The sequence below is a fragment of the Nomascus leucogenys genome, chromosome 4 (assembly GCF_006542625.1).
Source record: "Nomascus leucogenys isolate Asia chromosome 4, Asia_NLE_v1, whole genome shotgun sequence".
NCBI lineage: Eukaryota > Metazoa > Chordata > Mammalia > Primates > Hylobatidae > Nomascus > Nomascus leucogenys.
The window spans coordinates 80,002,223-80,019,032 of record NC_044384.1 but is presented as its reverse complement, the minus strand read 5'-3'; the positions used below and the strand labels follow the sequence as shown (position 1 = coordinate 80,019,032).

At 35.7% G+C, this 16,810-nt stretch overlaps 1 protein-coding gene and 1 pseudogene across 1 annotated transcript in view; both read right to left on the bottom strand.

The window, feature by feature from the left end:
- Positions 1–1,957: 1,957 nt before the first annotated feature.
- The window catches only part of LOC101176990 (high affinity immunoglobulin epsilon receptor subunit beta-like), a 34,582-nt gene continuing 19,729 nt past the window's right edge, over positions 1,958–16,810 (bottom strand). The window contains exons 4-5 of the mRNA XM_004087810.1: positions 4,221–4,344; positions 1,958–1,992 (exon numbers count right to left, since the gene is read on the bottom strand). Coding sequence (XP_004087858.1) covers positions 1,958–1,992; positions 4,221–4,344 — 159 coding nt within the window. The remainder of the gene's footprint in view (positions 1,993–4,220; positions 4,345–16,810) is intronic.
- LOC115835021 lies at positions 12,456–12,532 on the bottom strand (annotated as a pseudogene).

Here is a 16,810-nt window from a genome sequence, read left to right as displayed (position 1 = left end):
TCAGAGAAGAATTAAGAATAAGACCTGTGTGTGTGTGTGTGTGTGTGTGTTGTGTTTTTGTTTACTATGCTTTTAGGTAGAGCCATTTTTTTTGAGATTTCGAGTTTGAATATCTTTAGATGGAACTTCAGCTCCCCATTTTAATACCTTACTTAAAGAAAATTCATTGAAAGGCAATCAGTGATCCAGATAACAGGTTTTCAATACCCTAATTCATCTGGAACTATAGCTAATTCACATGTTTTGAAAAGCAAGTGACTTTTGCAGTACAAATGAAGATGTAGCCTCTGAGTGTCAAGAGAAAGTGGGAAATACAAGAAAAGAAATCTATATGATAAATTCCTCTCCCTCCTAATTCATTTTATCAGGTTAATTCAAAATAGAGATTCCTAAACAAAGCTATTTATAAATTAAGATGGTAAACTTAACAAGGCATATTTATGGAATGACAAGTAAATTGGTGAGGCTGGAGCACAGTATTTATGGGGGTGAGTGGTAGGAAATGAAGTCAAGAAAGTAGATTGGGCTAAATTATTACAGAAATGAATGTTGTGGCAGAATATCAGGCTTTCGTGTGGTAAGTGTTTCCTGTTTAAACTTTCATTTGGGGAGATGAAGAAACAGAGGACAGAATTGAAATACATTTAGGGGATCATATAAAAAGGATTGTCGGATTGTTTCAATTTGAGAGTATTTCTCAACTCCCTGGCCAGGGCAGGCAGGTAGATAGATGGTAGTGCTCTTAAATGGAAAAGACAAGGTAATGACTTTGTGGGTGAGATGATTAGTTCAGTTTTAGATATGTTTTATTTGAGGTGCTTTGGAATCATTTGAATCAAACTCTCTAGAAAGAAATTGGCAATATGAGCCTAGAGCTCAGTAGAAAGGTCTAGGGTGGAGATTCAACATTTGGATTATTATAAATAAAGGTGGTATACATCTACCAAGCTGTAGGTATATACGGTGTTGCCTATACAAAAGCTATAGAGGTACAGTTGGAAAAGTCAAGGGACAGAACAGCAACCTGAAGAGATTAAGACCTAGGTAAGAAGGCAGGTCAAAGTGTCAAACAGATGAGATTAGAAAGTGGTAAAATGGGGAGGAAGCTTAAATTTCCTAAACCTTTCTACACATATGGTCTAGGATATATGGACAACTCACTTTCTTCTTTGTGTTAACTGTGGTCTCCTTCTCAGTTGTTTTTATGGTCTCATAGATCTCTAAGCCTTGGCCTGTTGAGTGGGTACTGGGGAAAAAGGGCGGGCATATCTTTCACTGAAGTTCTCTGATTTAGTGAGATTGAGGTCAAATGGAGGTTAAATTTTCCTTTAGACATGAAGTAGTTGATATGGAGAAAGTAGGAAAATAGCTTTATTGAAAAAAGGCTTTTACCATCTTTTTCAACTTCTCCATTACTCCCAAATCTTGGTTTCTGAAGACACTAAAATTCTACACTTAGATATTCAACTTATTCTCCCAAATTTTGAGAAATAAAGTCTTCAGACTTTGGTAGTCCCATATCCCCGTGCCTGGTAACAACTTCTACAAAGCTTTTTGTTTCTGGGGTAATGTCTGTAGAATTAAACAGACCTGAGCCAGAAAATCACCTATCTTCTACCTTATTCTCTCATATGGTGTGGACATAAAAGTATCCTGTAATGCAGAACACCTTTATAAAAGAGAAAATTATTTATTCAGTTGTGGAGGGACCCATATAAGTACACGACAGTTAGTGCCGAGTGTTTTCAGCTATCTACAATCACAGCTTAGTGATGGTATTATTTATACTTAATTCATATCAAAACCTTAGTTATTCAAATAGTGTTCATAACAGAAGACAACATCTTCTGATTTACTAAGGGAAAAATGGGATACTCACTGCATCTTTATCTTCCTCTCTTTTTTGCTTGGGATGCCCAGTGGCTGACTATACTTGCCACAAACAACTCCAAGATGGTTAATATGAACAGATATTCTGAAAGGAGTTTACCACTTTTCTGTATCCAAAAAGAAAATGTACATTCCTTACGATCTTTCTATGTGAGCACTTTAGAAATAATAAAGGTATCTTAAAATCGAAGAAGAAAAATAGAAGAGAAAAACTACCCACCCTATCCTCCACCCTCAACAATAGAATTTTAAATAATTTTAATTGTAATTACAACTGATAATTATTGAGGATGATTGATATATTGATATATTTCTGCCAAATGGATGATGAGAATCATTGATTGTGTTTTCCTGTTTACTGTTGTGGATAATAACAGGAAATTTTCAATGAGGCAAATAAATCTCTGGGGAAGATGGAATTGTGACACCCTTGAGGTTTAGTGTTATAGAACTTATTTAATAGAGAAGCTTATATAAATTTGCCCTGTTGATAGGAAAGGACACTAAAGAGAAACAATGAAAGAAAAGAATGTTTAGACGTGTAACCTGGACTCAACACAAGGGCTGATGTGACCTGGGGGTAGGAATTTCCTCCTGGGATTGTGCCTCTGTCTATAAGCCCCAATAGACCCATATCCTGGCAGTGTAGCTGGGTTGGAGACAAGAATACAGAATCTGTAATATTGGAAGCCCAAGCCTCTTCAGTACTCAATGCATTTTTATGACAGGGTCACCATGGGCTACTCAAATCAGTGTTAAATAATGGCGTCATTTAATAGTAACTGAACCATGGCAGTGGAAATTAAGGGCACACTGGTGGACTGATGAGATTCTCCATGACTCTATTAACTAAGGGCTTGGAGTCAATATCGAACCTTTGGATCCCAGTGGTTTTGAGTAACTTGAGAGGGTCAACAGGGAGGGGCCCTCAAAAGGAAGATTCTGGATTTCCTACTAATATGAATATTGATAGTTTAAGAGATAAATTAGAAAAATGAAAGAGTTAAGATCATAATTAAAGATCAATCCAATAAAATGAGCCATTCTTGTTATACAAACATAATCTTAAGCAATATCTCCACTTTAAGGTATCCATCAGGGTATGTGTCATAAAATATTAGCATTCTCTGCAGTAGCAAAATGATTCTTTGATGTGCCACTGAATTGATTTTTGTAAAAGCTCAATTTTGTGGGGTAAGATAATTTAGAATTTGAAACCATTCTGCATTAGAAAAAATGATCTGTAAGTGACTAGCCATGTGACTCTGAGCAAGTAGTTTAAAATTTCTAAACTCATTTCTTTATTGAATCAGAGACATAAATCGTTCCTAAGGAGGTTTACCATTGCACTCACTGTAAAATCACTTTCAAAGCTACATAGAAATAAGAAAAATCCAGCAAAATGCAAACTGGTGTATTCTTTGCAACTAGATAATTAACCAAGAGTTTTGGATGTTGAAGTAAGGAGAATTTACTTAGGAATTTAAATACAGCCAATATCCAATGGGTTCAGTTCAGAAAAGTTGATTTCTAAGTATTGGTAAAAGTCCCCACTATTTTGCCCTTCATCAAGCCCTGGGCAGATGGGATAGAACAGAAGGACAGAAATCCTAGAGAAGACCTTGGCCCTTATCACTTCAATTTCTACACAACTTGCTTAGCACTGACTTCCACCTTCTTGCCCTCCTAGCCCCTTCTCTCCATACCAACAAACATACACAGATAAATGCACGTATGTCCACAGTTCCATATGAATGGGAACATAGATATACACGGATATTGAAATGCAGACGTGAACACACTTAGACTCCCACAGACCTGCTGAACAACTGACAGACTCAAAGCAGGCAGTGCAAAAATGTCCACATAGTCATGAATGATATAGAACTGAGTACATGCATTCAAAATTACATACATGTACAGAGTTCAGCTTTATTCTGTCGTAAACTACAGCCCTGACATTGAACGTAAGCCCTTGGGTATCACAGGTACATGAGTATGCCAGTTCCTTCTTGGAAGACCAAGTCTTGCTATAACAAACTTGATCTTTTAAGGCCTGGGAGAACTGACCTCAGAGATGCAGGTACCTGGAATGAACTGGGCTGCCCATCATAAAAATATCATGGCTGTCAGGAGGGTCCAGAATTGAATATAATGCTTAGTCACTCAAAATGCATCTATTAATTTTTAATAGATGCATATACCATGAGGTAAACTAATGGTGAGGGTCACCTTCATGACTTGCATTGTACTTAAGTACTCTGATCACTTAGTAAATATTTAACACATAATTCTAAAATTGTGATGAGATTCTCACAGAAACCTGGTACTTACATGTGGCCAAAGAGAATTTTTTGAACTTTTACTATATATTATAAACTCAGTTGATAGTAAAAGCAGACCAATCACTGAAATACAGGCACTTATGATGTTTGCTCCTAAAGTATAAGACACCTGCAATAGAGAAAAATAATCATTTGGTCATTGGAAATTATCCATATGCATCATTGACAAGTATATTAAAGTAAAAGTTTTTTAAAAGTAAAAGGTTTATATAAATTCTGATCTTTTCAGCATAGTAGGATCATTACAAAGACTGTCAGAACTGCAGATTTGTCAGGATCTCAATAGGAATAAACAATTTTGGAGATGATAAAACTTTTGATATAATAAACAAGTTTATTTATTCACTGACAATTTATTGAATGCCTATTCTATACTCTGCAATCTATGCTCTGCATTAGTCAATAAAAAGACAGAAAAGAAATGGTCTCTGCACTCAAGGAATTTTCAGACTATTGAGGAAGACAAACAAGTACATGTTAAATATGAATAGAATGTAAAAAATTGTAATAATGTAGGCAAATTCATAGTGCCATACGGTTTCAGAATATCAGAGAATGCTAATATTTTATGACACATACCCTGATGGATACCTTAAAGTGGTTAAATAAATAGAAACATAAAGATATTGCTTAAGATTATATTTGTATAACAAGAATGGCTCATTTTATGGGATTGATCTTTAATTATGATCTTAACTCTTTCGTGATCTAACATTTCAGAAGTTTGTTATGGTTCATTTTGGAGTGGAAGAAGGAGAGCTGTAGAAAATTTTGTTGGAAAGATAGGTGCTATCTAGCTAGATATTTAGGATTTTATCTTGAAGATGGTAGAGAACTGCATACATATGTATAACGCTGCTGCATAATTGCACTTTGTCCATGTATAGGATCAGAGAGGTGATATGATATTAAGAAGATCCTTATTTATTATATTTACTTCTTTGTCTACATTTATAGACAAAGGATATAGAATATATAATAATTATAATATAATATATAATATAATATACATATGATATATAATATATGATATATAATATGATATAAATGATATAGAATATATAATATAAAATATACTACATTTTATTTCTGTCTACATTTATAGACAAAGAATATATAATATATAATCATATATATTATATAATATATAATAATATAATATATAATAAAATAATACAATAATAATATAATATATATGATATATACCATATATAATCATTTGGTCATTGGAAATTATCTAGTATTATCTAGTTTGTACAGGATATATAATATATGATATCGTATATCATATATAATTATGTATGATGTATGATTATATATTATATCATTATATATTTAATTATATATAATTTGTATATGATATATATGATATCATATATATAATATATCCTGTACAAACTAGATAATACCATTCTGGATATAGAAACTGGCAAAGGTTTCATGACAAAGACACCAAAAGCAACTGCAACAAAAACAAAATTTGAAAATTGAAAAATGGGATCTAATTAAACCAAGCAACTTCTGCACACAGCGAAAGAAACCATCAATAGAGTGAACAGACAACCTACAGAATGAGAGAAAATTTTTGCAAACTATGCATCTGACAAAGGTCTAATATCCAGCATCTTCCAGCATCTGTAAGAAACTTAAACAAATTTACAAAGGTAAAACCAAATATCCCCATTAAAAAGCAGGCAAAGGACAGGAACAGATATTTTTCAAAAGAAGACATACATGTGGCCAACCAGCATATGAAAAAAAGCTCAACATCACTGATCATTAGAGAAATGCAAATCAAAACCACTTTGGGATAACATCTCACACCAGTTAGAATGGCTATTACTAAGAAGTCAAAAAATGACAGATGCTGATAAGGTTTTAGAGAAAAAGTAACACTTATACACTGTGGGTGGGAGTGTAAATTAGTTCAATTAGTGTGGAAGACAGTGTGGTGATTCCTCAAAGACATAAAAGCAGAACTACAGTTTGACCCAGCAGTCCCATTACTGGAAATATATCCAAGGGAATATAAATCATTCTGTCATACAGACACATGCATGTGTATGTTCACTGCAGCATGATTCACAATAACAAAGACATGGAATCCACCTAAATGTCCATCAATGGTAGACTGGATAAAGAAAATGTGGTACATATACACCATGGAATACTATGCAGCAATAAAAAAGAGAAGATCATTTTCTTTGCAGGAACATGGAAGGAGCTGGAGGCCATTATCCTTAGCAAACTAATGCAGGAACAGAAAACCAAATACCGCCTGTTCTCACTTGTAAATGGGAGCTAAATGATGAGAACACATGAACACACAGAGGGAAACAACACACTGGAGCCTATTGGAGGGTGAGGGTGAGAGAATGGAAAGGATGAGAAAAAATAACTAATGGGTACTAGGCTTAATGCCTGGGTGATGAAATAATCTGTAAGACAAACCCCCATGACACAGGTTTACCTATATAACAAACCTGCACATGTACCCCTGAACTTAAAATAAAAGTTAAATTTAAAAAGATATGTATATTTCCTTCTATCTAATATGAATTAGATAATAATTACGAAAGCTTGAACTACTGAATTCTGAAACCAATTTCACTGGATAAAGGATGTGTTTATCGACGTTGCTGTTGCATGCTGTATAGTGATCTCAATTAATTTATTCTTTTGGAACAAATCTCCCTTAAAGAAAGACAAATTAAAATAAAATGTTTATTATTTCATTTTATAACCTAAACATACAACTGTATTGCTTAGTAAATTTTGGTATGTTGACATAATCCAGTCTTTAAAATGAGGTATATTTGGTAAACATTTCATTTTCTCAACGATACAAAAGGCAATAGTTATGTCAAAATAATCTGTTTTTATTTAGAAAAGAGCCACCTTGTTGAGGAAATGCATCAATAAGGCCCCATGGAGCAGATATTCTTCTCTGGAGCATGAAGTTTTTCTGGGAAAAACTTATCTGAATAAAACAAGCAGAAACACTTGTTTCGATTCCTGCTCTCGGTTGGGGTGGTATTGGACATATTTAAAGTACACAATTTGATAAATCATTAATACAAAAAGGTATACAATAAATGCACTGTAAGAAGAGAGTGAAAGCATGGAGGAACTGGAATACTCAGCCTGTGGGTGGAAATGTAATATGCTACAACCACTTTGGAAAACAGGTTAGCAGTTTCTTGAAAAGTTAAACATGCATATACCCTATGATTCAGGTATTTACTAAAGAGAAATGAGGGCATATGTCTGCACAAAGACTTGTAAATGTTCATAGTAGCTTTATTTGTAAAAGCTCAAAACTGGAAACAATGCAAGTTCCATCAACAGGTGAATGGATAAATGAATTGTGATATATCCATAAAATTGAATATCACTTAGAAATAAAAAAGGGATTGATAATTTATACACATGGATGAATCTCAGGATAATTATGCTGAATGAAATAAGTCAAACAAGAAAGCATATATACTGTATTATTCCATGTGTATAAAACTCTAGAGAATGCCAATTAATCTGTAGTGATAAAAAGCAGATAAGTAGATGCCTGGGGGAGGGAGGGTTTTGAGGAGGGATAAGCAAGAGGGATGACAAAGGGGCATCAGAAAACTGTTGGGGGTGACATATGTACTGTCTTATTGTATTAATGGCTTACTAAATTGTGTACTTTAAATATGTACAGTTTATTGTTTATTATATGTCAATTATGTCTCAATAAAGCTATTAAAAATTAAGAAAGAAGAGCATGAAGGGGCACTATGTGTGAGCCAGATGCAGTAAAAAAGTGTGAGGCATGGGATAAGCTACCCTCTATGAGCCTGCCATCTACTATGAAGTTTTGTTTTGTTTTTTAGTAATTTTTGAAAGTAGAGACCATATAAACAATTTTTTTTTTTGAGACAGTCTCGCTCTGTTGCCCAGGCTGGAGTGCAGTAGTGGGATCTCGGCTCACTGCAACCTCCACCTCCCAGGTTCAAGCAATTCTCTTGCCTCAGCCTCCCAAGTAGCTGGGATTACAGGCACACGCCATCATGCCTGGTTAATTTTTGTATTTTTAGTAGAGATGGGGTTTCACTATGTTGGCCAGGCTGGTCCTGATCTCCTGACCTCAAGTGATCTGCCCATCTTGGTCTCCCAAAGTGCTGAGATTACAGGCATGAGCCACCGCACCCAGCAAGATGGTATAAAGAATATTTTAAGAAACACTTTTATACTTTTATTGCAGCCAGAGAAAATCATGAATTATTAATCTTTATTTAAAAAAACCCAGGCTTTATTTCTAAAATAACTAAAACATTTCAGATAAAAGTTTTCTTGCCTAGTTCAATTTCAGGTTTTGGCTATTGTGAATAAACTCCTATAAACATGTGGGCAAGTTTTTGTTTTTTTGGTTTTGACATATGTTTTTATTTCTCAGAGGTAAATGCCTAGCAATGAATTGCTGGGTCATATGGCAGGTGTATATTTAAATTTTGAATGAATGACCACATATTTTTACAAGGTCATGGTGTCATTTTACACTTCCAATGACAATATGAAGGGCTTGTTTTCTTCACATACTTGTTAACATTTGGTGTTAAGTATGCTATTTCTTCTCTTTTTGGCTTCTATTTTCAGGAAATATCTTTTTTTTTCTCAGTTTTTAAAATTCTTTTTGTTTTTAATTATACTTTAAGTTCTAGGGTACATGTGTACAACGTGCAAGTTTGTTACATATGTATACATGTGCCGTGTTGGTGTGCTGCACCCATTAACTCGTCATTTACATTAGGTATATCTCCTAATGCCTTCCCTCCCCCCTCCCCTCACCCCACGACAGGCCCCGGTGTGTGAATTTCCCCTTCCTGTGTCCATGTGTTCTCACTGTTCAATTCCCACCTATGAGTGAGAACATGCGGTGTTCGTTTTTTTGTTCTTGTGATAGTTTGCTGAGAATGATGTTTTCCAGTTTCATCCATGTCCCTACAAAGGACATGAACTCATCATTTTTTATGGCTGCATAATATTCCATGGTGTATATGTGCCACATTTTCTTAATCCAGTCTATCATTGTTGGACATTTGGGTTGGTTCCAAGTCTTTGCTATTGTGAATAGTGCCGCAATAAACATACGTGTCCATGTGCCTTTATAGCAGCATAATTTATAATCCTTTAGGTATATATGCAATAACGGGATGGCTGGGTCAAATGGTATTTCTAGTTCTAGATCCCTGAGGAATCGCCACACTGTCTTCCACAATGGTTGAACTAGTTTACAGTCCCACTAACAGTGTAAAAGTGTTCCTACTTCTCCACATCCTCCCCAGCACCTGTTGTTTCCTGACTTTTTAATGATGGCCATTCTAACTGGTGTGAGATGGTATCTCATTGTGGTTTTGATTTGCATTTCTCTGATGGCCAGTGATGATGAGCATTTTTTCATGTGTCTTTTGGCTGCATAAATGTCTTCTTTTGAGAAGTGTCTGTTCATATCCTTTGCCCACTTTTTGAAATATCTTTCTTCACCCATTCACTTTCAGCCTATATGTGTCCTTAAGGGTGAAGCGAGTGTCTTGTAGGCAGCATATAGTTACATTTTGTTTTTCAGTCCATTTAGTTACTTAATTTTTTTATTGGAGAATTTAATCAATTTACATTCCAGGTAATTATTAATATATAAGAACTCTTATTGCTGTTTTGTGGTTTATTTTCTTTTTAAACCATCCTTTGTTTCTTTCCTCCTCTCTTACTGTCTTTTGTGATTTGATGATTTTCTGTGGTGGTATGATTTGATTTCTTAGTTTTTATATTTTGTGCAACTATTATAAGTTTTTTTATTGTGGTTACCATGAGGCACAAATAAAATATTTTGTAGTTGTACCAGGCTTTTAAAGCTGATAACAACTTTCAATACAAAATGTCTACATTTTACTTTTTCCCCTATTTGTTATTTGGATGTCAAAATGTATATGTTTTGTAATTTGTATCCCTTAGTTTATTGTAGTTATAGTTGTTTTAATAGTTTTGTCTTTTAATACTCATATTAGAGATAAAATTGCTTTATGTACTACCATTACAGTACTAGAATATTCTGAATATGACTGTGTATTATTTATACCACCAAGTTTTATACTTTTATCTGTTTTTTGTTATGAATTTGTGTCGTCGTTTTTTTGGTTTCAGCTTAAATAGCTCCCTTTCGTGATTCCTGTAAGGCATGTGTAGTGATGATGAGCCCCCTTAGCTTTTTTTTTTTTTGTCTGGGAAAGTTTTAATTTTTCCCTTCTTTCCTTAGAATAGCTTTGCAAGGGCCGGGCGCAGTGGCTTACGCATGTAATCCCAGCACTTGGGGAGGCTGAGGTGGGTGGATCGCCTGAGATCAGGAGTTTGAGACCAGACTGGCCAACATGGTGAAACCCGTCTCTACTAGAAATACAAAAATTAGCCAGGCGTGATGGCAGGTGCATGTAATCCCAGCTACTCAGGAGGCTGAGGCAGGAGAATCGCTTGAACCCGGGAGGTGGAGGTTGCAGTGTGCCGAGATCACGCCATTGCACTCCAGCCTGGGTGACAACAGCAAGACTTTGTGTCAAAAAAAAAAAAAAAAAAAAAGAGAGAAAAGAAAAAGAAATCAAAAAAAGAATAGCTTTGCAAGGTAAAATATTCTTGGTTGACTTTTTGTTGTTGTCGTTGTTTTTAACAGCACTTTTAAGTATATTATTCACTCTCTCCTGGCCTGCATGATGTCTGCTGAGAAGTCTACTGATAGCTGTATTGGAACCCTCTTGAATATGACACGTTTCTTATCTCTTGCTACTTTCAGAATTCTTTGTCTTTGATTTTTGTTAGTTTGAACATGGTATGTCTCGGTTAACCCTTCTTCGGGTTTAATTTGGTTGAAGACTTCTGAGCTTCCTGTATCTGCATGTTGCCATCTTCTTCCAGATTTGAAAAGTTTTCAGCCATTATTTTCTTAAATATGCTTGCTCTTCCTTTCTCTCTTTTCCTTCTGTAAATTCAATTATGAAAATGTTATTTGAAATGGTCAGGGTCAGAGACTATATTCCACAGATATGTGTAGTCATAGGATTCCCTCCTTGCCTGGGTCTGGACAGAACCTCCGACTGGGCTCTGAAGATTGATGGGGCCTCTGCTCAACTGCTAGTGTCAGGCAGAGCCAGATGCTTTGCTTCATAGATATGCTCATATATTGGCTTGACTCCCAGGCTGATAAATCCTTATGCAGGTCTCTGAGGCTGGGTTACTGCTTAGCTAATCATGTTGAGCTGGGCCAGAAGGTACACTCTATAGTAATGTCCAAATGCAGACTTGCTTCTCAGCCTGGGAGAGCCTTATGCAGAGCTCTGATGCTGGGTGTCAAAGCTAGACAAAGACTTGAGCCTGGCAAATCTCTCAGCTGTGCTTCCTGCAGAGAGATGCTTTTGGCTAATCTTTCTGGTTGGGTGCCTCTGCTGACCAGAATACAGAGCCGCAGCCAAGATTCACATGCTGGTTGCCATGGGCCCCAACTTTCTATTTCTAGCTGATACCACATAGTCTACCCCTGCTGATACTTCTAATGTTCCCCATTTGGCAAGTGGGCCTCCTGCAAAACACCCAAGAATGCTGGGGAAGCTGGATATCCACCATGGGCTCCCTTTTTATTCCCTTGTAGAAATCTTGGGCCTAAGGAAATCCTTTCTGTGCAGTGGGTGCTATGCCATTGTTGTGGAGAGGTGACATAGTCAAAGTGAAATAATTTCTCTTACCTTTCTAATGTGGCTTCTATTTTCATCACAGTGTGATCTGAGAGCATAAATTGTACAATATTTATTTTAAAAAATCGACTAGCATGTATTTTATGACTCAGAACATGGTCTGTCTTAGGGGCTGTTATAAGTGTCCTTGAGAAAAATGTATTCTTTTATTGTATGAGTATTGCATTGGTGTCAATTATATCCAGATGATTGACAGTGCTGTTGAGTTCAACTCTGTATATACTGATTTTCTGCTTGCAGAATGTCTTTATTAATTATAGGAGTTAAAGTCTTCAACTCTAATAGTGGATCCATATATGTTTCCTTGTAGTTCTATCAGCTATTGCCTCATGTATTTTATTACTTTGCTGTTGGCCACGTACATTGATCCCTTTATCATTATGTAATGCCTCTCTTTATTCCTGATAATTTTCCTTGCTCTGACGTCTGCTCTGTCTGAAGTTAAAATAGTTACTCCTACTTTCTTTCAATTAGTGTTCACATGTACTACACTTGATCTTAGCCAAAAGGCCGAGAAGCAATAGTGTTAACATGTGATATCTTTTTCCATCCTTTTACTTTCAATCTATATGTGTCTTTATATTTAGAGCAGGTTTCCTGTAGGCAACATATTGTTGAATATTGTTTTTTGTTCCACTCTTCAAAAATCTCTGTCTTTTGATAGGTGCATTTAGATCACTGGTGTTTATAGTGATTATTGATAGAGGTGGATTGATATCTCTCATATATTTATTACTGGTCTCCATTTCCCTGGTTCTTGCTTGTTTTTTTCAGATTATGCTGTTTTTCTACCTTTTTTTTTTTGGCTTAAATGAACATTTTATGTGATCCTATTTTCTCTTCTTTATTAGCAAATCAAGTATTTAAGAAAACTTCTTAAAGTGGTTACCACAGTGTTTTCAATATACATTTACAACTAATCCAACTCTATTTGTCAAATAACAATATACTTCTTCACAGATAGTACAAGTATCTTATATTAACAAAGTAGTCCTAATTCCTTCCTCTCATCTTTTGTATCATTGCTTTCTTTCATTACACCTATTCATAGGGTATGATCATTGAATACGTTGCTGCTGTCATCATTTTGAGCAAACTGTTAGGCTAAATATAAGAAAAATAAAAGTTTTAATTTTTTACCTTCACTTTTTCTTTCTCTATCTTTTTTTATTAAGTTCTGAGTCTGACAAATATCATTTTTTTTGGTTCCTGAAAAAACTTATTTTAACATTTCTTGCAAGGCAGGTTTACTCTCAACAAATTTCTTCTAATTTGCTTGTCTGAGCAAACATTTATTTCTCCTTCACTTCTGAAGTATAATTTTCATAGAGTGCAGAATTCTAGGTTGGCACTTCTCCAAATACTTTAAATATTTAACTCTACTCTTTTTACTTGCATGGTGCATGAGGAGAAGTCCTATGTAATTCTTATCCTTGATCCTCTATAGGTAATTTTTTTTTTTGGCTTCTGATATGGTTTGGATCTGTGTCACTGCCCAAATCTCATGTTGAATTGTAATCTCTCATGTTGGAGGCAGGGCCTGGTGGGAGGTGATTAGATCAAAAGGGTGGATTTCCCCCTCTGTTCTCATGATAGTGAATGAGTTATCATGAGATCTGGTTGTTTAAAAATGTGTGGCACCTCCCCCTACCTTGGTCATGCTCCTGTCGTGTAAGATGTGCCTGTTTCCCTTTCACCTTCTGCCATGATTGTAAGTTTCCTGAGGACTCCCCAGAAGCCGAGCAGATGCTGTCCTGCTTCCTATACAGCCTGAGGAACTGTGAGTCAATTAAACCTCTTTTCTTTATAAATACCCAGTCTCAGGTATTTCTATATAGCAGTGCAAGAACAAACTAATACAACTTCTTTCAAGATTATTTTTTAAATATTTGATTTTCTGCGGTTTAAATATAATTTTCCTAAGTGTATGTTTTTGGCATTTATTCTGCTTAGTGTCCTTTAAGTTTCTGGATCTGTGGTTTGGTCTGATATTAATTTTATGAAATTCTCAGTCATTATTGCTACAAACATTTCTTCCATCCTCTCTTGTTCTCTTTCTGGCAGTTCCATTATGCACATGTTACTTCTTTTGTCTTTATCTCACAGTTCTTGGGTATTTTTGTCCTTTTTTTTTTTTTTTTTTTTTTTTTTCAGTTTTTTTTTCCCTTTACTTTTTAGTTTTGGATCCTTCTATTTACTGATCCTTAAACTCACTAATTCTTTCCTCAGACATGTCCAGACTACTAATGAGCCCATCAAAGGCATTATTCATTTCTGTTATAACATTTTTTATTTCTAGCATTTCCTTTTTATTACTTCTTAGAATTTCTGTTTATCTGATTACATTACTTATCTGTTCTTGCATGTTGCCCACTTTTTTCCATTAGATTTCTTAGCATATTAATCATAGCTTTTCTAAGTCGCAGTGTGATAATTCTAACACCTCTGTTACATCTGGGGTTTTTAACTATAGTCATCATGTTGCACCATAAGGTCTCTTGAACTTATTACTCCTATCTAACGAAAATTTTGTAAGCTCTGACCCTTCCATCACAGGATAATACACTCTCTCAGCTTTTGTTTATCTGAGAAAGTCTTCATTCTTAATTTTTGAAGAACAGCTTTCCTGGGTCATTTGTTGACAGTATTTTTCTTTCACCACTTTGAATATATCATACTATTCTGTCCAGGCCTGTTAGGTTTCTGCTGAGAAATCTCCTACTAGCCTTATTGAAACTTTCTTATATATTAGTTACTTCTTTTTTCTAGTTGCTTTCAGGAGCCTCTCTTTGTCTTTGATTTTTGACAGTTTGATTATATCTTGGTGTAATCTTGCTTGGATTGATCTAATTGGAGACCTTTGGACCTTCCTGTACCTGGATATTTCTATCTTTTCCCAGATTTAGAAAGCTTTCTTATGTTATTTTAATAATATTCCTACCCATTTGTCTTAGTCTTCTCCTTCTTGAACTCCTATATTTTGCTCTCTTGATCTTGTCCCACAAATCCTATAGACCTTTTTGTCCTTTTCATTTTTTTCTCCTATGACTGTATCTTTTCAAATGCCTTGTCTTCAATGTCAGTCTTTCTTCTCCTTGATGAATTCTGTTGTTGCTGCTCTCTATTGTATTTTTAATTTCATTCATTATTTTTCAGCTTCAGAATTTCTGTTTAATTTTTAAAAATAATTTTATTCACTCTGTTAAATTTCTCATTTTGGTCATTTATTGTTTTCCCGATTTTAGAAAATTATCTGCATTTTCTTGAAGTTCCTTGAGCGTTTCAGTAACAATTATTTTGAATTACTGATGATGAAGTTTATATATTTCCATTTCTTCGGGGTCAGCTACTGGGAGCATATTGTGTTCTTTTGGTGGTATGTCTTCTTGTTTTCTCATCTTTTTTTGCCTTATATTGATATCTGTCCATTTGAAGTAGGAGCCTTATTCCAGTTTTTTCATACTGGCTTTGTCTGGAAAAGACTTTCACCAGTGAGCTCATTCAAAGATTCTGGGCAGGACATCTGGTATGGCTGGCTTATTGCTAGAGTCCTCAGGCAAGATGGCCTGATACCAGGTTAGCAGGTAGGTAGGCCTGAATCCTGGTTCTGTGGAGTTGTGCCTGTAGCCTTGATCTACCATGGTTGACTTGTTGATTGGCATATGGGGATGGGCTGGGAGCCTGTATCCATGGGGGCCAGCCTGAAGCCTGAGTCTACAAGAGCTGAGCTGATACTGGTGTGAACCTTGAGCCTGACTCTTTAGGGGTCACTCAGATGTTGTGACGGTCCTGGCACCTGGGACCACTGATATGGGTCTGCATTTTGAGTCCATGGGGCTGGCCTGGTACTGGGGCAAGTCTAAACCAAGTCTGTAGGGATGAGTCTGGGTCCTGAGTCCATGGGCATTGGAATGGGTCTGCAAGGGTGGTCATGGTGCCTCATTCCATGTGGCTCATTTTGGCAATGGGGTGCACTGGGGTGGGCCTGGACCTTGGGTCTGCTGGAGCAGGCCTAGACCCTGGGTCCTCTGGAGACTTGGGCTACAGGGACTGGCCTGCAGGTTAGGGTTGGCCTGGTGCTAGGGCAGGTGTAGAGTCTGGGTCCGAAGGACTAGTCTGGAGTCTAGGATGGTTTGAGCTGAACTTGTGCCTGGCATCACTGGAGATGGCCTTATTTCTTGTTGTGTATATTTTCAGTCATGTTTTAAAGTGATTTCTATGGGAAATCCAATTAACGTATTAATTTTTTTAAATCTATAATTTCTATTTATTGATATTCTGTATTTGGTGACATATCACTTTCATGCTTTCTTTTAATTCTTTTAACAATTTTTTTTGCTTCTCTGACCATACTTAAAAGATCTAATTTAAAGTCTTTGAGTAGTAAGTACCAAATTTTGGCCCCCATAGGAATATTTTTCTGTTGGTTGTGTTTTTCTCCTGTGTATGTAAAATATGTTTCAGTTTCCTTGCATGTTTTATGTTTTTTAGAAAAATTGACATTTTACATAATACATTGTAGCATATTTGGTATTTAATTGCTTCCCCACCCCCAGGGTTTGCTATTTTTGCTTTTGTTGTTGTTGTTTTTCTTATTCCTTCTTCTTTGTTAAGTTTCCTGGATTAATTCTGTAAATATTTTATTCCCTCAATGTCAAGCCCATGGGTTATCTGCTTCCTAGAAGCCATCCCTGGCTCAGTGTAATTTAATGTCAGTCAATAATCCTTTGCCAAGGAGAGTGTGTATGAGAATATATGCTTAAAACTTCAGTTAGTTTATAAGACAGCTTCAGCTTTCAC